Source organism: Pagrus pagrus, assembly GCF_965226575.1.
Source record: "Pagrus pagrus genome assembly, chromosome: 13".
Taxonomy (NCBI): Eukaryota; Metazoa; Chordata; class Actinopteri; order Spariformes; family Sparidae; genus Pagrus; species Pagrus pagrus.
Window position 1 is genome coordinate 29,683,867 of NC_140197.1, and position 25,684 is coordinate 29,709,550.

General features: G+C 40.9%; 1 protein-coding gene and 1 long non-coding RNA gene across 2 annotated transcripts in view; one reads left to right on the forward strand and one right to left on the reverse strand.

The window, feature by feature from the left end:
- The window catches only part of grin2ca (glutamate receptor, ionotropic, N-methyl D-aspartate 2Ca), a 71,007-nt gene that overhangs the window by 21,637 nt on the left and 23,686 nt on the right, over nucleotides 1–25,684 (forward strand). The window contains exons 2-4 of the mRNA XM_084371959.1: nucleotides 1,886–2,333; nucleotides 15,758–16,359; nucleotides 20,927–21,041. Coding sequence (XP_084228085.1) covers nucleotides 1,902–2,333; nucleotides 15,758–16,359; nucleotides 20,927–21,041 — 1,149 coding nt within the window. The 5' untranslated portion in view covers nucleotides 1,886–1,901. The remainder of the gene's footprint in view (nucleotides 1–1,885; nucleotides 2,334–15,757; nucleotides 16,360–20,926; nucleotides 21,042–25,684) is intronic.
- The window catches only part of LOC311268371, a 52,552-nt gene continuing 28,834 nt past the window's right edge, over nucleotides 1,967–25,684 (reverse strand). Inside the window, exons 3-4 of the long non-coding RNA XR_014623970.1 lie at nucleotides 2,171–2,383; nucleotides 1,967–2,056 (exon numbers count right to left, since the gene is read on the reverse strand). This is a non-coding gene — a long non-coding RNA (uncharacterized lncRNA). The remainder of the gene's footprint in view (nucleotides 2,057–2,170; nucleotides 2,384–25,684) is intronic.

A 25,684-nucleotide genomic window follows, 5' to 3' on the forward strand; every position in this document is an offset into this window, starting at 1 on the left:
CCTGTTTGGTTTAATCCCATATCCATCAGCCTGGAATTCGACCTTCATACATCTGCCTCAGCTGTTTCCCCGCCTTGATTAAACACATGGAAGGTTGAAGCTTTTAAGCATTTTGACCACGTACGTTGCTCCCCGTCAAAGACATTAACCCGAACCTATTCCAGTGCTGTCGCAACTCAAACATGGCTAATGTCATTGAAAGGAATGTGGCAGATGCCCTCTTGCGGTGACGACTAATCAATTTATGAGATGATTTATGAGGCGGCGCCTACCTGGAGAATCACATGTACGACATGTGTGATGTCTTTTATTTTTGGATTTCATCATGTGACACGACTGGAAAACAATCCCATAATAATAAGTATTCTCCAGGCCTACCATCCAAGCGCCCCTGCCTGCATGTTTATCTGCAATGTTTTCTACGAGGAGCTCGCCGCTAAGTCCCACACAGGAAGTAGAACATAGAGAGAACTGCGCCACACAGCCACACTGAGCCTCGTGCACTCGCCAAATCTCTTGATAAGTTTATACACTACAATCAAGCCGTAGGCCATGACGCCTGGCAGGGATTACCAAAGGATTACAATATATTCACCCCACTGGGATTCCATCACATGGTGGATCAGATCTCTGTGACAGGGGACCAGTGTGCAGCACTCCCCCAGGGCCACAAACACGACTGTGACAGATTTGACAAAGAGCCTAAGTCTGTCTGACAGCTCAACACAAACCGCTGTCTGGCTACAATGTGAATGTTAAACTAACGCTACAGGGTTTGACATCAGGGCGTCCTGCCATGGTGTTTCTCCCCCATTACCTTCCGCAGGGCAGAAAGCAAAGCAATTAGGGCTCTGGAAGAAATAAAGATAGTTTGTCCAAGAGTTGCTGGTTGCAATCCAGTCCATTACAGATGCAATGTTGCACAAAGAGCTTGGATTTTTAGTAATGCCAACTTTGAATCCCTTTGAAAATATAGACTTTGTGATTGAGTAATTGCAATATCGGGTTGTTTTGACAGAAATTGCTATTACTATATGATTTACAGCTACTGGGAAGGATCATTTTTGCATCACGATTTACATTTTCACTGAAAAAAATTAAATAAAATCATGATGTGACATTTGTGTGGGTTTTCTTACATCTGCAGAACAAGATTTATAGGCCGGCGGCGCTACATTATTTCGTTAAAATGCCATCGTCTAATTTTAAATTTGTAAAACACAAAAAAAAAATTGCCTTGCAATTTGGATATTGCACTCAGACATATTGCAATTTCGATAAAAAGTTCAGCCATTGTTTCTAAAAAAAAAAAAAACTTTCCCAAACAGCTTGCAAATCACAATAATGGATGTCAATTAATCAGCAGAGCCAAAACCATGCATGTATACCTTTGGCAGATTAAGTTTGAATGCTTTGGCCTGCAGAAAAAATTAAGCAACAGCTTCAAAAGTACTGTCACGAGAGAAAAATTATAAATCCTCTTGTTCTCCATTTGTAGCATTAAACACTGGACACCATCTGTTGGGTTGGACCGCAGAATACAACAGCAGCAGGGTGGCAGCTGCCACCCTAAGACGCAACAGCCTGGCCACAGCCTCATGTCGCACGCTGACACAATCTAAAAATACTACTCTGGGCTTTGTTAATGGGCTCTTACACTGTCTTAGTTATATGGCAGGCAGACCAGCACACTGAGCAGAGATGAAGCCGAAAGGTCATTAATCAAAACGAGCCAACTCTAAACAAAAGGCAGTTTGGTTGGCCTGCCAGCAGGGATTACTGAGCATTATGACAACATTTCAGAGAAAGGCAGCAACTGGTCCTGTGTATCTAACATTTCAATCCTCTCTCCTGACCCCTCCCTCCACTCTGACCCCTCCTCCAGGCAGTAGGTGACTGAGATGGGCGTTCGTCTAGGCTGCTCCAGCGACTCCCCGTGGTGGCCGCCGCCGCTGCTGCTGCTGCTGCTGTTCTGCACTCTGCCCTGCTGTTCAGGAAGGCCGTTCGGGATTCCCATGCCCTCTGTGAACGTGGCGGTGGTGTTCAGCGGCTCGGCCTACCAGACAGAGATTAAGGGGCGGTTAAGCAGGGAGAACTTCATGGACCTGCCTCTGGAGGTGAACCCCATCACTGTGCTGGTCAATAACACCAACCCACGGGCGCTGCTCACCCGCATCTGTGACACCCTCTCCACCAACCGCGTCCATGGAGTGGTGTTCGAGGACAACGTTGGCTCGGAGGCCGTGGCACAGATCTTGGACTTCATTTCCACTCAGACAGCTGTGCCCATCGTGGGCATCAGCGGAGGCTCAGCTGTCGTCCTGCCATACAAGGTCAGTGTTGGGCAGGTTGGGGTTTCTTCCACAGCCAAGACTTGTGGGACCTTCATTAGAGAATATAATTGGAAGCTGATCAAACATGGCAATTTAATTCACATTTTTAACCTGATCTAATCTGCATGAAATATGCCCAGAAACCACATATCAAACATTAAGTAAGTCAGAGAGAGGGACTTCTGAGAGAGGCACTCTGAAGGCCACTTGGAAGCCTGAGGATCCTGATTGAATCTTCAGGTAATTTCTTATTGATATCATTCACAGTCAGCAGCTAAACAGAAGGCTGTATAAAGTAATAAACACAAGAAATGACGGGATGAATACAGATCATCAGTCGTTAAAAAGCAGCAGCAGAGATGCCACTAGCTACACTCCACCTTTGGGTTGTAAATCGTATGTAATTCTCCTATTGTTGCAGGCTAAATGACAGACTCTTAAATTCAAACGCTAACAGGGGCAAGCCAATGGCTTTTCATCATTTCTCCCCATCATCCTGGTTTGTAACTGCTATAAATTCAAAGTTTTAGGAGACATGGGCAGGTGTGGCGCAACAGAGGCAGGTTATAATACCTCCAGACTGAAATCTGACAGGTTTAGGAAAAGCCTGCAGAGTTTTGTCTCGCAGTTTGTTGTAAACAGTCTCATGTAACTATTTAGCTTCAGGCTACAAACAGAGCTCATCTATATTTACTGGTGTTTTGCAGAGGTGCAAGAAATATTCAGTTCTTTCTACACTCCAGTACTACAAGTAAAAGCCCTACATTCAAAATGTTAAGAAAAGAAGACTTGTCAACTATTAAATGAATCACAAATTTGATCATTTATAATCAGATACAGTAATATCTTAAAAAAAAGAAAGTCAAATGTCTCTGATTCCAGCTCCTTAAATGTGAATATGTTCTGGTTTCTTTCCTCCTCTGTGACAGAAAACTGAATGTCTTTGGGTTGTGGACGAAACAAGACATTTGAGGACGTCATCTTGGGCTTTGGGAAACACTGATTGACATTTTTCACCATTTTCTAATTGATAAACCAAGAAAACCGATTTATTGACAACGAAATGAATTGTTAGTTTCAGCTCTCAGGCAAAGTATTATCTTAATATGCCACCAAATCTTTGAAATATAGAAAGCAGAAGTACTAATTGTGCAGAAAAGGATAAAACATTGTTATATATTACATTACTGGATAATTATCAAAGATGTATAAACAATTAAGCAGTGTTTTATCGTCATGCTGGCCATGATGGAGCTAATTTACCTACTACATTAACAGTTTTTTTATCTAAATAAAATCATATATATATAAATAAAAACCATAATAGCGAGAACTTTCTTTTTGCAGCAGGAAGCTAAGACTTTCGTCTTCCGCCATGTGTGTGCGTAATAGCGTAATGACATCATCGAGTTGTTACGGTGGAAAACGTGCTGTGGCGCCAGAGGATATTTCATATATTTTTAACTTCCATACTTTTATCAGTTATTATTGTTATTTGACTTACATACACTTTGAGCTTAGGCTGTAAAGAGTTCAAAGTATTAAGATATTTGTTCATATAACATAAATCATCTGGCAGACTGATAGTTGCTGGGATCATTACAGAGAAACAGACCATAACTGCAAATTGATGTCATTTGACTTTGATATTAAAATCTTGTTTCCGAGCATTTGTTGTCAGGTGTCGAGTACTTCGTCCTTTCACTGAGGTCAGATAGATGGTTTGGTCTGTTTTTTAGATATTAAATTACTCAGTTCAGACTGTTAATTACAAAAGTTAAATATTTTAATCACAATTTCACTCAAGGTCAGCAGTCAAACAATCACACAGAAGCCCACACGTTAAGTCATTTTAGTGCTAATTACAGCAGAAATAATGAGCTTCAGAGAAATGGACAGGCACAATCTGTCATTTTAAAATGTCTTAATGATTAATAAATATCCGAAAAAACAGTCTGCTCAGGGATGAAAAAGAAATAAATTAATTAGGGAACTTTGTCAAGGTCTAATGCCTCTAATGTTCATCGAAATGGATACATTGAAATCAGGTTTTAGGTGGTCACTATACAACGTTTGTGTTGAATCATGCCCAGTACTGTCTTGCATATGCAGCGCTAACGCTCAGGCGAGGCAAATAGCTCAGGAGGTACTTGTGACATTAAAGCAGCCATTAAACTGGAAGGTTTAGCAGCAATGATCCATCTATAGGAGCATGATCAGCCAACACAAAAGGCTGAGCCACAGACACCAACTATAATCCTTTCAGAATAGCTTTTTTTTTCTGGTGCCTTCTGAACAAAGAGCCTGGCAACACAGAACAACATCACATGTAGAAAAATAGAGTTTGAAGATTGTTTCAACTGAGGATATTTAAAGATTTGAGGCAGAGTAAACACTGCAGACTATAGTGATTTATTAAATGTTACATGCTGCAAGAAATGATATGAAGGGAGAAAAAGCGAGCAACTGAGTTAGCGTTTCTTTAAAAGACTTCTTTAAAATTTGACATACAATATTATATATACAATATGCAATACCAAAACTTTATCTTTTAACATTTATAGAGGAACAAAATTAATTCAGAAAGTGTCAAACAATAAGTGAGGGGAAAATGTTAATGTGAAAAAACAATTAAGTATTGTCAGCGAAAAGCAATGGATGAAGATAAGGTACAGAAGTGGTCCAGGAATAGAACCCTGTGGGACACCACATCAGATGACTGCTCACTTACATTTACAAATTAAAAAGTCAAAACTAGACCACAGGCTTTAGTCTAAACTGGATCGACCATCTCAAAAAGATCAACGCCTGTAAAATGATTTATCTATCTATCTGAACAAATACTGTAGGAATATATTATTAGTTCATCCCTGAGTCATAGTGGATATTTGTACCAAATTTGAAGAGATTCCCTCAATGCCTTTTTGAGATATGGTGTTTACAAGACTGGGACAGACATCCTGAAAACATAATGCCTCCAGCCATATATCACCGGCGTGGAGACCCAAAAATGACATGACAGAGGACAACAGAACATGTTTTAAATAGACAAATAATTAATCAACTACTTTATTCCTCAAGTTATGTTTATTGGATTAGTATGTAGTTATCTAGATTGATTGATTTTTGTTGCATTTTGAGTCTTGCAGCATTTTCTATTTTGTGAGAAACAAGCAGCTTCTCACAAGACTCCCGTAATTTCCTTAATTCATCTGGGTTTATAGACAGCTCCCCTGTCAGCTGCATCCATTTCAGAGAACATGTTGGGTGATCTTGCCATCAGCGTGGCATCTCGGGGGTAATAAAAGAGATGTCACTCAGCAGTTAATGCCTCCTGCTGCTCATTTGCAGTCTAACTATTCTAACTTCAGGACAGTAACAGCAACTCAATCACAATAAATTACCAAATAAACACATGTAATAAGAAATAAGCCTAATGACAAAGGCTGGCAGCTGTTCAAATGAACAAAATGCTTTTCATCAGTAATTAGCCCACGAAGGAAGTTGAGAACCTTAATATATGGTGTGTAGTGAATGCAATTAAATGTGCCTACAGACCAGTGAATGCATGTTTTATTAATAAGGACAGTCTCAGTTGGAAACCAACTGTAATCTTCAGCTACCCACTGAGGTACCAGCCCCTGATTGACATGATATTTTTTTATTTTAGGAAAATAATAAATGAATAATTTACTCTCGTCTCTAGCTCCCATGCAGTCAATGTACCATATGCGGGTTTGCATGTGTTGGGCCTTTCACTACAAGTCTCTTAGATTTAGGTTGCTGCTGACCATTCTGGATCGTCCCATACCAATTCACCTAGATCCTCCCAGTTTGTGGTGGACCAAAAAACCTTTATTTGTGACAGAACTATATTAACACTGCATGAATCAGAATTTAGTAGCAAATCATCCTTGGGGTTTCTTGGATGTTCAGGACAACTCTCAACCCAATCCAGTGAAAATGAGCAATTGTTGAGGCTTAGAATACATGTACGAAGAATCACAAAAATGATTAAATTTATGTTCTTGTTTTATGGTAGAATGAAGTAATGTTACTGTTGCATAATAGTACTGTTAGTGTGTTTTTTTGCTGTGTGTTCAGTTGCTGTTGGGATGCTCTGACAATCAAGATTACAAGCTTTAGTCAATGCATTATGTTGCTTTGTTGTGTCAAGAAAGGTTCCTGCAAATACTAGGACACCCCAACATGGAAGGCTTTTCAAAGATCTTATCGATGTGGCTATAATGTCTCTTTCAAAAGAAGAGGGGTTGCTGCAGCTCAGCTGATTGAAATGTTGCATTTCCAGCCTCTGCTGACCACATGTTATAATATCCTGAGGTCAGCAATAAAGTAGCTTAACCTTACAAATCTGTATTTAACAGGATAAAACAACAAAAGGGCAGGCAACAAAAACTGGCAACAAGAAGGCTTGGCAGGGAAAAAAGCAAAGTAATAGAAAAACTAAGGACAAACCAGAAAACCACGAGAAACAAATCAGGACCAGGGAACAGGCACAGGAGTCGTGTGGGGAAAACAGACAAACCAAGAAGGAGTGAGGGAACAACAAAAGCTTCAATACAAACTAAACTAACGAGGGGATGAGGTGCAGGTGGAGAGACACTAGGAACAGGGCAGTTTTAACGAGGCTAATGTGAGACAGGTGTGGGGGGGAAATCAGGCAGGAGGAGCACAAAACACTGGGAACACAGATGAGCAGGAAATCAAAAGTGACAACAAGACACAAGAGGCTATAACTAAAAAATGTTTTTAAATAATCAACCAAAAACCAAATCCAGGTCGAATTAATTTAGCTCTCTCAGATTACACAAAACTGGCAGTTTAAAAATGAAAACTAAAGCTTTCCATGATTAATACTGAATAAAGATAAACATTTGCACACCTTTAAAGATTGCTGAGCCTTCCTTACAACCCATCAGTAACACGCTGCCTCAGTTCAGAGAGGGCTGCCAATAGCGAGCTTAGGGGGAAGCAGAAACGAGGGTCTGTCAGCATATCTGCTTAACATCAGAGGGACCGCGATGGATTACATCACACCAAGAGAGCTGAAGTAGTGACGTTTTACCTCTGGGTTGAGTCTGTCCAGAGTGATTATAGTGAAGCATATCACAGAATCCAGATGGCAGACGTCCAGGACTATACAAGGGGAAAACAATGGACTACCACGTACTGATGCACAGTATCATTACAGTCACCGGTCTGACACGAGATCAAAAGTCAAGGCTTGAAACAACAATGAGTTCATCTGGTCAGTCTATTAATCAAAATGTGACTCATCCTGGCATCAAAATTATTTTTGTCTCCAGCTAATATTTTTGTCTCATATTTGGGGAAACAAATTTGCCTTTGGGGAAAAATAAAGAATTATATTTATGCTTTAATTACTCATTCATTAGCCTAATATTTAAGTGCTATGAATGTGTACATAACAGTTATGTACGAGACACGCAGAGATGAGTTTGGTCCAACCCTCTGAGTCTTCTTCACAATAATCAGGGACACCGCCCGTCGATTGATTTATGGGACGCTGTCACAGGTAGTCAACAAGGCAACAGAGCTCATTCATTTTTCATATGTTATCGCTGAAAGCCGAGAGTTTGATCTTTCTGGAAGTGACAGCATAGAATTAGGTGATAAAACGATTCCTGTCCCCAGGACATTTAAGTTTGTTGATTGGCATCAGAGCAGACATTGTTCTCTTCATTTTTTTTATCCCAATGAGGAATAAGAAATATAGTGACAAGTAAAAGTTCTGCCAGTGACGTAAAGCAAAGTTTACTCCTCTAAAAATCCTGTTTATTAATGCATCTGACAGCACATTAAAACTCATTCAAACTTTCAGAGATATGTCAGTTCCAGATGGACAATAAATCAAAGCTACACTTCACCATAACCAACAGATCACTCAGTTCCAACAGGCCTGCTCAATGTGCAAACAGTGGACAGATCAATAGCTGTAACAATGACTGAAACAAATGACTTAAATGTTTGTGAAGCTCAGAGAAAGCTGGAAGTGCACCTGGTTGTGAAGCTAAAATATGGCTGCTCCTTTGCCAGGAAATAAGACCTCCAGCCTAATGATGAAATAGGTCATGGCTGTCCAAAATGACCCACGATACTTACAACAAAGATTCATATGAACGTTCTCCAACCTGGAATCTCTATTGTTAACATTTAGACTTTCCTGTGTTCTTAAAATACAGGAAAAATGACAGAGTAAAGACAAAGTATGACAGTAATGTCTTACTTTGGTAAGATTAGCAAGATTTTCTTTATAATACAGAAGCTGAGGATGCTTGAACGTTCATTTCTGAGACTTACACTAAGATTTGATTCATCACGTCCTGCAGCATGAAAAAGTGACACCAGAATGGACCATTAGGGTGATTTACAGTATCACAGTGAGACAAAGGCGGTCTAAAAAAGCTGTGACGAATGTCTGAACAAATACAGACAGAAAGAAATCCAGTGATGTCCTTCAGAAGTAATTACACACGCAAGTGGGTTGTTGTAGCATCATGAATCCTGAACAGACACACTGTAGCATGAACTTTTTCTCTCATTATGCATCCAGTTCAATATCCTGACCTCAAATTCAGAGCATCCTTTGAGGGATTCATTGTGAGGTTTGACAGATCACATCCCCCGAGCCTCGGCGCTGTAAGTGGACAAAATGTAAGTCAGACACAAGCAAAACCCTGATTGTCTTTGGAGGAACATGAGCCCGAGGCTGCTCTCAGAACTGGAGCAGTTCCTTTTTTCTCTGTCTGCATTCTCTTTGACCTGGACTCGCTTGTCTCTGAGTCCACCTCCCGCTGCATTTTAAAACCACTGGCACAGTTACAGTGTAACCTGTCTAGACTCAGGTAGAGCAAGTACAGAGCAATCATACAAAGCAACCAGTGGGGAGCAAGCCAAGGTTGTTAGCAGAGAGTCAGCAGTGTGTACTTGCACTGTAACTTTGTACCACTGTTAAAGCGGCAACCACAAAATTTACACATAGTAGTTAAGATTACTTAATCAGAGAAGCCTTTACATGCTAAAGTCATGATAAATGCACAACAGCAACATGTGAAACAATCACCTGCAAATGCGTCGCATCAAAACTACACACACCAGTACCAACGGGACTGGCGATAGTATGGTCCATCACATTAACATGCGACCAAGCAGGATTGGCAGAAAAACGGCGCCAGCTTGCAGATCTCCGGGAGAGCCCCGGGGGTCTTTGTGGTCGCACTGTAGCACTGACCGGCTTGCTGACAGGTACAGAGAGCGTACATTCAACCTTGTTCATCTCACCTGGCTGTGCCGGAGCTCCAGTCCGGTCCGTTAAGATGTATTAAAGCATTAAAACAGTCACAAACAAACTAATCGATCGAGGCAGCGGTAGACCAGAAACTCCCGTGGTCTGCGAGGTAAAGCGACTGTTTTTATCAAAGTATTCTGGTGGATTTAAAGAGCACAGACGAAACCACAATGTCTGAAAAAAATCGACCTTGTTTCGAAAAAAAGTACGACCACATAAGACTCACTTTCTATGTGAAAGTACTAAAAAAAGACATAAATCAGAAGGGTTTCCCCGTTGTTTGATTAAAATAACGGCATTCTCTCTCTCCTGTTAATGTATCTGAGGGTTCAAATTAATTGTACTTCAACATGGTATCTAGGGGACAGGTATGCAAGTGGGCTAAATGTCTGAATATCTGACATCAACATAAACCAGCAGTTATAAATTACAAAAAGACTATAAAATAAGGTCAATGATAAGCCAAAGATTATGTCAATGTGATGCCTTCCTTCTGTCTGTCACTGTATTTTTGTCCTCCACACAATCTTTACATGGTTTTTACAGAAATTAAGCTAAAGTTAACTTAAGCATCTGATTTGATACTGTGAAATATTTTAATTAGTTGGGTTTTTCTTGATTAATTCAGAGAACAGAAATAAATGCTCATTTGCGTACTGGTTCAGTGTCGCTCCACACCATCTATAGTCTCGTAATCTTGGTGTTTAAATGGAAAATGTCCAGGGAGTTGTGTGTCTGTTCCTGGTTGCCGTGCAGGATCTAAGTGACGTCAGCAGCACAGGAAGGTGGTGCCAGGGCATTTCCTGCTGCGCGGCGGAGGCAGACATATGTCGCTGCAAAGAGCTGTGGCCAGAAATCACTCTTTATAGAAGGACGGAGGGAGAGAAAGAGGACCATACACCAGTTTGTGTTCCATGTCCTCAGTGCTAGTTTCACTCACTGCCACAACACATTTACTGCAATACATAATTTCATTGTGGCTTCAGCCCCGTGGAGCCAAGTGACATTTCTGGTTCGCTCTGGATGTCTGGACGTATTCCAAGTCTATCAATAGACATCACTCACCTGAGTCTTTCAAATAACCTTCAGCTGTTACATGAGGCTGTTTAAGAGCAGCTAAAAACTGCTGTTTGTGGACTGGCCCTTTAATTTCTATTCTAAAAGTTCCATATAAACAGCTGTGGTTTAGAGATAATCACCCAGTTTCAAAGCATCTAAAATCTAATCTTCAGGCTGCAAATCATTCACTCAACGGGACACTGCAAGATTTAAGCACTACACTACACACAAAATATTAAAGTGTTAAAAAGTTAAAGTTGCCCGTGTGGACTAAGCAGCGTTTCTGCATCTGTGTTTGTAAACAGAGCCGAGTTCTTCGGTACATTTCACCCTTGTGAATGTAATCTCAGCCTTGAGAAGCTAAGCTTTCCACTCAATGGTTGTAATCTTCTTTGGGACCCGTAGACTATTACTGTGAGCTTCTGTGGACAACACTGTGGAAGTGCAGCTTACTGAATGCAGTCATGGTTTACACTCATTTAAAAACACTAACATAATCGAACATACATTAACCATAGCACTGGACAATATGATCGTTTATATCATGAGCTGATTATGGAGCTTGGTCAGCCAAGAGAGCTTTCTCAGTACTGTCTCTCTAATCTCTTTAATATCTCTGACTGTTTGGATTTAGAGGATTTCTGCATTATTGTAGTGAGGTTACTTCAGTTTTCAAAAACAGAAATAGAAAAATGATCAGTTGAGCTACATCACAATAAAGTTGCAAAATGAAGTTGCAACGCACTGAACAGTGGGTGAACATCTGGCTAACTTTGCTTTTTCTATGTTGGGCGCTCTGGCAGAGAGAGGCAGACATCAGCAGAGAGTGATAAAAACGCAGCGGACATCTGCGACATTTCGGATCTTATAAGGCTGCTGGGAAACAAGAACTGGACGAGACACATGCTGTGTGTAAAATCTGCCTCACAAGACTTGCAAAACACATTTAACAAACACATTGAGCCCAGCTAATCAGTCATGAATTGAGGAGGCGCTGTCAACTTCCAGCCATCAAGCTCTGAAAGTGGTGTGAGCAGTAGAGCCATGTTTAGAGTTATGTCCAGTCTGAGAGCTGCTACGTCACATATGTTTTGTAACACATGTAATGCACTGTGTAAAGGGATTTACATTATGTCTTTTTAATGTTAATGCACTGAGTTTACACGGTAACACGGATGCTGGTATTAAAAACATGCAGCTTTTATATTAAAAGTAGAGTAAAGAAGCCGTGTGCAGTGATGTAGAAAACTGAGGATCAAGATGCATCGAGAATGGTTGTGCATTCGAATCGCTGACATGTGAATCGTAATCTATTCGGATCGTGAGGCCAGTAAAGATTCAGATTTGGTGACTTCAGCATGTACACAATTCATCACGTTGAGACTCGAAAGTCTTAAGACACAGAGTTCTTGGAGAGAGATCGGGGAAGAGGAGGGATGCACAAGGAGGAGGCTAAAATGGCAGGATATTTGCCCTCCAGTGGTTCTGTCTGTAATTGGGTTTAACATTTCTGCCTTTACATGTGGTCATAAAACACATCGTATGGTTTGTTCATTCCACTGAACTCTTCATTCTGCGTTTGGCTCCTATGAACGGTGATCACCACTGGGTGGAGGGTTCATATTAGATTCTGGGAAACTGACTGTGACTGCTTCATTTTATGCAGCTGAGCCTGTGGTAATGCCCCAGGCTCATTTGGCCCGCGCTATCAGCCTGCTCGCTGCTAATTGAGCTGTTGAGATTGTAGTTTGCAGGAGGCTTTACTCTGACACACCACGGGGCTTTTTAAGCATGTACGCGGCATACAGAAACACAAGCACATGCATGAACACACACAGCTGTACATATATGATTTGACATCTTCACACCTGTTGGGGAACAAACTGATTGCAGATGCTGGAAGAGGCAGCAGCACATGCAGGAATGAGGCAATAACACTGACAGATTTGTTGTGGGACAGTGAGGAGAGAGAGAAAATGAGTAGATTTATACGATCTTCTCGAGCTCCTCCGTGACTAACCTGCATAAGATCCCCGCGCCCAGAACGGATGCATGCAGCCAGCCGGCCTCCACTGCAGTCTAATCCATCTTAGTCCACAGCAGCTCCTTTACGCCGAGCTGAAGCCAATTCCTGTTACAGACGCTGATAACCGAATGTCATTTATGTGAATATTAATCAGTAACACATGAGACCGGGCTTGTTAAAAGAAAAGATAAGAGCTCCGGGTTTTAATTGAATGAATTAAAAACGAAAAAGAATAATTACCCGAGAATGGATATTATTTCTTTTTTGAATTCATCGTGGTTGTAGGTTTAACACGGCTCACATTTTGTGGTTCTCCTTTCAATGAATAAATGAATTGTAAATTAAAAACACTTCTTTTTTAAAAGCTGCCTCACTGTTTGGGAGAAGTCAGAGGAGTCAGAGAAAACAAGGGCACTGACAAGTGAAACAAGGCGAGAGAGAAAGAAAATGTTTTCAGGGGTGCGAGCACGGTACAGTCACAGGCACAAAGTCAGTGGATTTAGCCGTGACGTCTGAAATCGTAAGATGCTCATACATCACAAGACCGCTGAACTCCTTTCAAGGACAACAAGGAGACAGGCTGAGTAAGATCACAGGCCTGTTCACAGTCTCAGGATACCTGACCCCTCCGATCCTCAGCGCTAAGGGCCCGACGCTCGGGATGGAGTGGTTTTTCCCCAGAGAAGGAAGGGGTCGGGAGGGGGCCACCTAGCTATCAGCCTGACGGAGGCAGAGAGAGATTTTATATAACGAGATCACATCGAGAGTCAAACATAGATTTCTACTTCAGAGAGATTAGAGGTAGGAAAGTTTTAAAAAGTCCGTTTCAGATTGACTTGTGAATAAAAACATGTCTGATAACTTGATTTGTACGCTACTAAAAATTCACAACTTAATGATGATGTTTGTTTTGCAGAGTAAAGATGAGGCAGAGTAACTGGAATCTGCTGGTGAATCAATAATCTCTGTTGAAACTAGAGACTCCACGTAGAGAAGCACCAATCCATCACTGTCACATTGATTATGATGCCTCGGTATAATTAATGTGAGGAGATCTGATCTGGTCAGGCGTCAATCTGATGCTAGCAGGGTTGTTAGTCACTGCTTGTGTATTAGTACCTATTTCTATAAAGGCACGCTTTAAAAAGGACCTAACAGTTCTAACTAATGGCATTATTTAGCATTAATAATTATTGGTTATTGGTTTATAGACTTTACTTGGGTGGACTTCCTAGGTATATTAACGGTTGCCCAATATTTTGCAACCTATTTCAGCAAAAAAAAAATTTATTATTCGTCAATCGACGATCGACTAACTATTGAATCATCTGCCTTCACTCTGACCCTTCCACGTACTGACAAACACACAGAAACAGAGAAACACAAGGTGTATTTTGACTTCATAAAACATACAGCTGACCAAGACAGTCAACAGAGCAGATACATACTGGGTGAGGGAAACAGAAAGATGGGGCTGTGTGCATTAAAGTAGATGATTAAAACAACATTATATAGGCAAAAAGTGATTCAGAAAAAGATGGCTGATTTCTGAGGCCATTCTGTGGAAAACACTGCACAAGCAAAGGTCTGCAAGTCCGCTATTTTAAGTGTTAATAGGTCATTAATTATGGGTTTTTATTTCAGTGTCTTTGAGGAATTAATAAATAAAAAGTATTCATGAAAGGCATGTAACTGCTTTTAGACGTTGCACCTGATTTGGGTACCCATTTCTGACATCATTCTGTTCAGGAATAGTTTATAAGTTGTAATTTATGGCTTTAATAATGGTTAATGAGTCATTAATAAAAAATCTTCACTTACCAGTTTGTAGGAGTTATCCTCCTCTTCGTCTGGAGCAAAACCAATTCATTAACAACTCAACATTTACAACTGCAGATTTAATGGTTTGTTTTGCTGTAAAAATGTGTTGATCGCTTATTAAAACATAAGAAAACCATTCAAGATTAACATAACTGTCATTATGCAACACATGATTGTGTAATGAAATTTCCGTTGTAGTTCCCAAAGCTACTCACACACACACACAAAAACTAAACAGACTGATGAATAAATAATAATCGAGCCACAAAAATAGACTATTCATGGTGGAGTGTTGAGGATAAGTTCAGGAGTCTTTGTACATTAGTGAAAACATCAGATCGTCTGGAAACTTAATCACTATTTTATCTCGAAAAACGATAACAAAATAGGTACTTTGTGCTAAGACAGTATGTGTTTCACAGCCAGGTGTTCTTGTCTTTCATTTGTTACAGGAATCACCTTTAAGGGTAACTTAATAATCAATCACTGGGAAGAAAGCTGGTACTGCGCTTAAATCTTTCAAGCACCCTTTGGCCACACCACAATCAGTGATGTCACAGCAAGAAATGATTCAGTGCTAATCTTAAACACCACCTGCAGCTTTACTTCACCTTAAGTGTTTAAAATACTGGATAACACTGTTTCAATAAAAATCTCAAGCTTAAAGTTGCATATGTCTCCCTCCATCCCACTTTTTTTTTAAAATAAAAAGCGTTAACAGAAGAGCCACCCTCATCGCTCTCTCAAGGTCATTGCATTTGCGGATAAGACAGATGAAACAGTGCAGACGCTGGCCACAGTGATAGTGCTATCCCTCTGAATTTGCAAGTATGGATGACGGCCAGTGTTTGCGCGGCAAAAGTAAGACATGTGAGTTTAAGTGATGAATGGTTCTGCAGCTCCTGGAAGAACAAAATAAAACAGAACCACTTAGCTCCTGTCAGAGCTGTACTACAGACCCTACTGGTTGGCCAACTCACTTCTCTATGTGTGATTTATCCGAGTGTGCGTGTGTGTGTACCCTCGAGAGGATCCTCCAGAGATCATACTTCACATTAAATAAATTGAATTAAGATGAGTTAATTTTGCTTGTTAGTCAGAAGCAAATTGCGTGCACCGAGTTAACGAACCATAAAGGTCTTCATGTGTTTTCCGTCTCCTCACGATGTCGTTTTCCTCTTCTTCCAGGGTGAGGGCTCCAACTTCCTCCAGCTGGGCTCCTCCATCGAGCAGCAGATCAACGGCATGTTCAAGGTGATGGAGGAGTACAACTGGGACAGCTTTGTGGTCATAACCAGCCTCTACCCAGGCTATGAAACCTACGTGGATTACATTAAGTCCTTCACAGACACCAGCTACTTCATATGGGAGCTGCAAGATGTGCTGACCTTCGACATGTCAGCTGACGGCATGAACGACATCCGAGCGCGAAGGCTGCTGCAGCAGATTGACGCCCAGGTGCTGCTGGTCTACTGCTCCCATGAAGAGGCGCAGTACCTGTTCACCATGGCAGCCGAGTCCGGACTGGTGGGGCCAGGCTACATTTGGATTCTCCCCAGCCTGGCAGTGGGGAACCCAGACATCCCCCCACCGGACAGCTTCCCTGTGGGGCTCATCAGCATCATCACGGACCGATGGAGGATGAGCCTGAGGAAGAGGGTGCGGGACGGGGTGGCCATCGTTGTGAAAGGCGTGCAGAGCTTTCGGAAACAGAGAGGCTTCGTTCCCGAGGGCCACAGTGACTGTCACAACCCTGTCAAGCCCTCTGCTACTAATGACACTCTGTTCAGGTGAGCTAAGGTGTTGGTGGCCGGAGAGTTATTCATCTTGAGAATCCCTAAATTATAATAGTCTTAGATTTGGCTTTATTTCCAAAGTCCCCCGATTTATATTTTATCATATATCAGAAGGAAGATTTCTTGTTTTCTTGTCTTAATGTTGTTGCTTAATTCTTGTTGCTGATGCTGCTTGATATTAATGCAAGTTTCCTTCATGTTTACACGTATTGATGAATTAATTCCACCTCTCGTTTCACAGAAATGCTATTTTCATGTATTTAAAAACTTGTTCAAGTTGCTTCTACTTTGACAATTGTTTCAACACTTACAGTTAATTAAACTCCAAACTTCCTATCAATCTCAGGGCAATCGGCGAGTGTCTATGGCTCTAGATTTTGTGGCATGCCCCGCTCTGTTTGAACTCGTCAGTCTTTGGCGGCAGCTTTTCGACCGACTGAGATGGTATGGAGAGTTAATTCCTCCAAAACAGGCGCATAACATACAAGCTATTTAGCCGTCAGCTGTAGTCTTTGAAGGTGACGATGTGTTCAAGGGCAGCTTTTTGGCCCAGACTGGCGATGTGAGGCAATGCAACAGTCAGCCTTGGTTATCGCTAGTTCTTTGATGTCAGTTTGGTGTGTCTGGGCCCTGAACTCTTCAGGCAGCTCAAAGATGTATGTGAAAGAGCAGGAAGTGTTACATTTTACTGACATTGTCATAGCAGTCATTAAAGAAACAGCAAAGTAGAAGCAGTTAGAAAAATATCCAATGTACAGTTTAAGTAAAGAGAAACTTGAAGCAGCAGATCAGCCCGTTTAACAGCTGTTTATTTAAGGGTTTACGGTGAAATGCTTCTGTGGAATTCACTGAATTTTTTGACGTTTAGTCAATGCTTGTCTTTAAAAAATGAAATGTTCAGTGGCAGGGTCAGATATTTATACCTGCATTTAGTATACTGAAGAGTACTAAGCATGATGCATGCAAGCAGACAAATTGAGCTACTGGACAGTGATTGTTCCCGTGTCATACACTGCTCTCACATTTAGAATAATGGCCACCAGGGCCACTTGAAGAGCGCTAATAAATGCCAAGAATGAGTTACAGAGTCGAGGCTCTTCTCCAGACTGTTAATGGTGAACATGAGATATGAAGCCCTGTAGCTTACGAACTATCTAATGTGCACTTTATGGTGTCTTGTTTGTTGTGTTTAACTGTAAATGAGACACTGAGGATGATACTTTAAAATTAAATTGAACCCCCGAGTACTCAATGAACTTGATGTGACCAACTGTTACAGCAACTGTGCATGATGAGCCAAATCCAACAAAAACACAATCTTCAGGACTGAACGGCTGTCAACACCAAGAAGGAAAACTATAACAACAACTAGACATTTATTCTTTAAAAATCGTTCTAACTCAAGTTGAGGGCAGCGACAACGACAGTGGTGAACGTTATCTTTGGGATCAATTTTGGAGCGACATGATGAACAACAGAAACACTGACAGCCAATCAAAATCCGTCTGAATTTAAAGGGCCATTAATTAGCTTGATTGTAGGGACATTTTCTCTACAAATAATGTTGCAGGAGTGCTTTCGATATCTGTTTCTAACTGCAGCAGACCTCTTTTATGTAAGGTAATGAATGGCTTTTAGGAAACACAACAACTATTTTAATAACTCAGTCTTGGTTATCTAAACATCTTATTAAATGCGTCTACTGTAGATTAGGTTGAAAATTAGTTAAAAAGTAATTTTGCCTTGGACATAATGCCAAACAGCGCTGATGGTGTCTATGAAGTTTGTTTGTCTTTACTGTTGTCCTCTGTGACGATCGCCAGGATAACTGATGTTGACTCTCACAAAAAAATAACATTTGTCCAAGTGTGCTCGGCGCCACTGTTTACAGAATATTGTCCATCATCAACGTGGACGCTAACATCTCATTGTTATAGTGATCGTTCTTGACGTGGATGGTCCTTAGGAGGCCGGTAACAAAGACACACCTCAATAGAAATGTGTCACCAGCAGTTTCTAGCATTTTTTAGAGGTTGAAATTTGATTTCCCAATTATTCACATATGATGGCCTGATGCATGCGCAGCCCGACTCCACAGTCGCGTCATGCAGTTTTGTCAAAAAAGGCTTTTCCAAGGCGCTTTTAAAGCAACCTCACCTATAGCAACGAGTCTATGTGTGATTGGGGACTCACAATTGTCCAATTCTAATACTTCCATTACCAGCCAAGTCCTTGATGATTAATGTGTCCATTGCATAAGAAGCTCATGGGATGGTAATGATTGTTCCAGGTATTAGTCAAACCCTCAGGTGTTGCCAGGTGTTTTTCTTTGGCAAGTCACCATGGTATAGATGCGGTAACGCCCCTCAGGGTGTCCAAAATCAGCCCTTAATCAGATTATTGGACACCGTAGAGGAAATACCCAATGTGGGTCATCATCCCTTACCTATTCATTTAAAAGGGGTTTTTTTTCCACGCTGTTTTGTCCAAAATACGCTTTTTTAAGGCATTTCCAAAGCAACTGTGCCTGTAGTGATGAATCTCTGCGTGATCGACCCCTGAGAGGTTTTGTGGCAGCACAGCACTACTTCCGATTTTGCTTTTTAAAGGACAGTCATTAGTTGCACAATCACGAGGGGTCACTTTTCAGCAAAATTGAATCACAGATTGTTCAAGAGTTTTAACAAACAGTCCATTCTGCAGAGGACAGTCACTGTTCTTGTCTGAATTTAGATCTTCAGCTTATTGTTTGCATAACCTTGTTTAGGACACGAAGAAGAATGTTGTCTGATGGTCAGGGTGGCTCAGACTTCCTGGCAAAAAGAGGTCAACCGTTGTTTATTTATTCATGACTTCCCATCTGTTTGGAGTTGTGAAGCTCATTTTATGGCAACTGTCATTCTCCAAAGATGTGTCCTCTGCCCCGCTGCCATCTATCTGCTCATCTCCTGAGCACTGAGCGCTCGCCTGTATCTCTTAGAGAGTGCACGGCAGTTTAGTTTGGTGACGACAGATAAAGGAGCGGTGTATTTTTACTCACACCACAGAAGAAGAGCACCGAACATGGAGCAAATCCTATTTTGTTTGAAAAATGTTTTAATCAGCAAAGGGAAGCGCGAGAAAAAACTGCTCCAGCGTCAGCGTTAGACTCACATAAGCCAAGGTCATTCAGGGAGACTGGGAGTGTGCTGTGTGAATGTGTTGCTGTAGATGGTCACCAAGGGGCTGCTAACAGGACACGAGCATCATCAGACACTTCTCTTGCATTATGAAACATCACTCTGTCCCCCTCTGATGTCACAAGTCATTTTTCTTTCGCAGTCCTCAGAGCCTTAGGGGAGACAACTTTTCCTTTTGTCGAGCCAAACCGTCCATGAAAAAGTGGAAATGGTGAACATTATCTCGAGCTTTGATACTGTACAAACCCCTACTTTTAGATTTTCTAAACCCAGCAGGCATGACTTGAGTAGCAGCAGCTCTCATCAGTAATGTGAAGGTCGGCCAGTTAGAACAAAGCACTTTCTATTAACTTTATAGTCAGTTATCTCGTCTCTTTCCAGCCACATCAAACATTAACATCCCCCTCGGTTCTCAGATGTGTCCTCACTTGATTGGAGGGTTTTTTTTTCAAACACGCTTCTGATAATGAGACAGCTCACCTGTTAATGGGATTATAGCAGATTACCAGATTAAATAGGCTTTTCACACAGACCAAGCTGAAGGCTATTCTCCTCCCAGCAGGCTTTCATCACCTCTGCTGGAGTGACGGGTGAGGTGAGAGAGAGCAGCACCACAGGTGTAGTGTAACAGGATGTGAGTGATGAAACAGTGGAACCAAAGGAGGCAGGTAGCCGTTTCCTCCACTGCACAGAAGCTGCCAGGACACCTCAGATCTCCGTCGTGTCACAAGCAAACAAAGCCGTGTTTCCTTTTCGATGACGAGTCATTTGTGACATTATCCAATGGGTTTAAAATGGGTTCATGATCCCGACAGCGACATGTCTGATATTCCCACTACTGAGGGGAGAATATTTAAAAACGATATGCAACATGTGTGTTTATATGCAAAATATTGGTAAAACAAAGAGATTAAAAGAAATGATAAAAATATGAATAGATACCAAAACTAAGAGTTTTAAAAAGTTAAAGTCCTAATCACCATGGCTCAGTTATGTAGTTTCTCATGGTTCTGACCTGAATAGTAAAGCTTCTGATTCATGATTAATTAATGGGTGATAGCAGTTGCGTTTTCAGTTTCCAACAACAAATCTCTTATTGAACCTTTTTCTCTAATCTCCCTCTTTCATTAGCAAAGATCAATGTAACATTAACATAATCATGAGTTTCATGATTTTCAAAGTACAGCAGCCCTCACTGATTATCATTTATACCGCTTCAATTCAAGGATTATTTGCAGTTGTTCATCGTCGTATGTCATAGTAAGATGGACATCTTTGGCGTTAGAAGATTGTAGAAGACATGTTTTTGAACAGATCTTACTTAAAACAGTGTGTAAATTTAGGTCACTAATCATCTCTCTTTGTGTTTTGTTTCTCTGCAGGCACATGTTGAATGTAACCTGGGAAAACAACGACTTCTCCTTTAACAGTAACGGTTACCTGGTGAATCCAGCCATGATCATCATCACGTTGGACAGAGAGAGACAGTGGGACAAGGTGAGCTTTTCACACAACACATTACTTTCTTTTGCAGAATTAGCTTTTGTGCACGCACTAAATTTATTTCCAGAGCTGCTCTACAGTTACACTGACGTCTTCTCCTGCATGCTAAAAGCAGAGTGATTTCATACATCACTGGTCTCTTTGTAAAGACCAGTTAGAGGAGTCAGAGCTCTACTGATACCAATGAACCACTTAATGAAGGATCATCTCCTTAGCGCACACACAGTACTACACATTTCACACACACCTCTCTGACGCCTACCCTCCATTTCTTCAGAAGATATTAAAAGAAAACCCACGCACACACTTTAGTCAGATAACTTTGCAGCAGTGTGCCGCCTCATTGACTTTGTTGGAGATTGAAACATTAATTTAACCACAGGGGGCAAATGTGATGTGGACACAAGACGAGTGGAGTTCACTTCCTCTCGTGGTTGAGTAGAAGGTGTTTAGTTTAACATCACGCTCAGAGTAAACAGCCGCAGGAGTGTCAAAGCTAATTATGTTGTATTGATGTTTTCTGGTGGTACATCCGATTAATTTCCAATGTGCTATCAAGGGTCTCAGCTAATGAGAAGCTGTGATGGTAGAAGGAGAAAACAAACAGTTTGAGTATGAAAGCAGACAGCAGCCTCGTCCAATGACACAGGTGTTTTTTAAAAGAAAAATACTTGACATTTTAGTGTATTCATTTGCAGTCAAATAATGAATTTCGATGACTCACGCTCACTTAGGTTACTGTACCTACATGTACCTACATGTACTCTCCACTGAAGAGTGGGCTTGATGCGGTAGTCTGGGTTCCCAGTGTTACACCATGGGTGGGCACACCCCGATTACATTACTTGCCCACCAACCTTACCATCGTTTTGCTTTTTTGGAGATCAGCACTTTAGTCGGACGACAGACGCTATAACTACAAACTGCAGTGGGCAGATTGCTATAACTGGCTGACCAATGGTCCAAAACCCAAAAGGTATCAGGAGACAACAATACACATAAACAGAAAATTCTTGGCTGATTTACAAACTATTCATCTCAGCTCTAACTGTGTTTAAAGTTTGACATTTAGGGATTTGGGGGAGCTGTAGGACTAGCAGTGTTCATCTTTGAAGGCAGGCAAATCATTAGTTTGAGGTAAAATAGCTGTTTCTTTCTTTTACTGTTCTACCAGTCTTCTTCGTTTGTGCTTCTAGGTAATGCAGTGCATAAAACAGCAGTAACTGCGGGGCAGCAACAATAGAGACAATCTTAAATCAATCAGTCAACAAACAAATGCAGGAGTGAAGAGGACAAAGACTAAAGGGATGAGCGCCTTCAAGCTAAAGCTTTCTTTTCTCCTTTTCTTTCATTTTGTATTCCTGATGAGCTGTTTTTCATCTGAACACAGACAAAAGCAGCTGTGTTTTTCAGTTTTCTCTGAGCCTCCCGTGTTGTTTGTTCACGTTGAAGGGCATTGTTCTGCACTGCAACACTCCCAGTAGATTAGGGAGGTTTTTAACCATCTTAATATCCTCGTCCTTTGAGCTATCAAAGACAAAAAGGAAAGTCGGCTCTGTAAACTTCCTGGAAGAGTTACACCGTCACCAACAAGTCTACAAAAAGAGAACATACTCAAAAAGACTGATATTAAATAATTTCAGTGACAGTAACATGATTTGGATAACGTCACTGTCCTAACAGGGTTTATTTATGTTTCCAAAACAGTTGGGTATAAGGTTGGTCATGTCCAATCAGACACACTTTCACAATAAAGATAAATGTTACTGACAGAGAGACTTCTTGGCGTGAGTTGAAGCCAAATGTGTCCTCTCATTCACCCACGGACTCCAGCACTCTTTTTTTAACACGCTGACCTTTACATAAACCTTCTGTGGGTGTAAAAAATGATTTTGTCACACATCATTTTGCTCATTTCAGAAAGATTTTCATGTGAGGCGATACCTTTCCTGTGCTTCACTTTCTGTTGCTTCTGGCGTCTTTTCTCTGAGAGCTGAAAATCAATTCCACCTTTTGATTGCCTTTTTTGCCAGCCTTCTTATTGTACATGTCCCGGGCTGCCTGTCTGTTACGTTCATACATCACCTGTGTATAACCAGCCTCAGCCTGACACTGCATAGACTGATAACTGGCATTACACCCCTCACCCTTTCTATTTATTAACTTAAATCGCTTCAATGCTCTTATCAAATGGAGTTGCTGTAATTTGCTGCTTCCAAAAGAGTCATTGTTCAGCTCCGACTTCCTCCTGGATCTAAAAGTCAGGGTAACTTGGGAAGATGGAGTGAGAGCATGACAAAAGAGAGTGGCGACAGAGAGAAGAAGCCCCGGAGGAGAGTGGGAAGTGTTCCTGTCATCGCTGTTATCTGGCAGGGTGATATACGGGACTGGAAAGCTGCCGTTCTCTGGCTGTATATCTGTGACACACACACAAACTCTGAAATTACAGTCGCGTCGGCTGGTTTGTAAACCAAAGAAAAGAATCAAATTGAAGCGTTTTCCCGATGGATTTTTTTTTTCAACACAAACTACGCTACTGAGTGACAGTCTTCTGTCATGACACCACTTTTTAACGTGCTGTGTAAAGAAAAACAAGGGTTTTTTTCCCTGTGTTTTCTGAGATGAATGAACAATGAAGATCTTCCCAGTCTGAGAAGCCACAGGGACAGGATGTTTTTCATCTCAGTAAATTTGAAATTCTGATTGACTCGACTAAATGCCCATGAGTGGAGCGATAGGTAAACATCAAGACTGATCAATATGACTGGCAGCAGAGAGGAATAACTGAAAGAATCCAGAGAGAATTTGTGATATTTGCACTTCTTTTCCCCCCACGTTCAGTTTTTTCATTTCACTGTGACTGACGGTGTGATCAGACAGGATTGTCCCCCTTCCTGCATGAACAGCAGAGATTATGTGGGAGGAAAAACATTTTGTCCAGACACTTTTTTTTTTTTTTTTTTTTAGCTCTGCGGGAAGTTAATGACATTTACAGCAGCACAGTCGAGTGTTTGTGAAGCAAACAGACTATCGTTTATATGTTAATCGGCTCACATTTGCACCAAAGACCTCGTAGCAGAGGTAAATTGTAAGTGTAATTGATTCATCTATGGAAAACAAGATAAGAGGAGTAAACTGCTCTTCTCATCTCATATTCCTCACCTGTACCTGTGTCACATCCATTCCCACATGATAAACTGCGCAGATTAAAGATAGCGGCTTCCTGTCAAGACTATAGATAATTTCATTGGAGTGACAGTTGATACAGGGTTATTGATTTATGAGAAAGGAAAAATATATACACTACTGCTAAAAAGTTTGGGGTCACCCAAAAAAAATGTCATGTTTTCCAAGAAAACTTGGCAATTGAATATGCGAAGATGTGTTTTTGCTACTCTGCCTTGAAGGCCAGTATCCTGAAGGTAAAGAAGCCCAGATTTCTATTGTTAGAAACTATGGAATAAAACTTTTGTACACAATGCAGGCTAGGAGTTTTTGTATTAATCATAAATAAAGCCAAAGCTACAAAATTAGCATGAAAAGCTTGTTTTGCATACTTTTGGTCTGGAGCTGAGTTCGTGGTTTGTTTAATTCAAAAAAGTAGTATGTGAGATAAAACTTTCTTGAGATTTTGAGTTTAGGTTTTAGGGAAGACCCTTTCCTATCCCAACATAACAAAACCGGCCCTATAAAGAAATGGTTTTCCCAGTTTAGCATGGAAGAATTTGACTCTGACCCACACCCCACCCAACATCTATGCGATGAACTGGAGAGCAAACTGCAAACCAGACCTTATCACCCAACATCAGTGTTGCACCTCGCTCATGTGGCTGAAGGGACCAGAAACTTACAGAAAGCCTGAAACCAGAAGTGTGGAGTCGTTTAAAACAGCAGATTAATGCACATAGTTTGGAATAAACAGTCCAACAATCACATATGATGGGTGTCGCATCATTGTTATTGTTCGACATCTGAAAATATCAAAGTATTTAGTTTCCTTCAGACTCCAAACATGAATGTCATCTGAAAAGGAAAAATTCTATATGCATGCCAGAAAAGAGCTCTGGAGACTAATTTAAAAACTAATGTGGTTGTGCTGGGGACTGGAAACTATAACAAATGTGTAATGTGTATAGTTTGTTTTGCTTTACCACAACAAAATAAATATTTAATACTTTTTTTAAATTCATACTTGATGATTTAATTATATTATGTTAATTACTGCCTTGTAAATGGGAATCCCTGAATATTTTTTTTTGTGAATTATTCAACTTAATCATTTCAACCTTGACCGGCGTCAAGCGTCTGGCTTTTGCAAAGCATGTGATTAAAACATCGAAATCAATTCAGTAAAAGGTGGTATATTAATCACACAACATCAAAACTGTTGGGTGTTTAGTTAATTAATCACCTCCGTCTAATCATGAGTACACAATACAGGCTCGACCCTCAGAGAGTTCGTGTTTCCTGAGCAAAATATAAAATAAAAAAAAATACAACTGCTTCTCATTACCGTGTGCTAGCAAATATAAAAATCTGTTTGGAATTCATTTGCTGAATTATGGCAGCCAAAGCAGCTTTTAATAGCCACGTCTGACTCAGCATAAAGTTAACAGTCACTGGAATGTGTTGGTGTT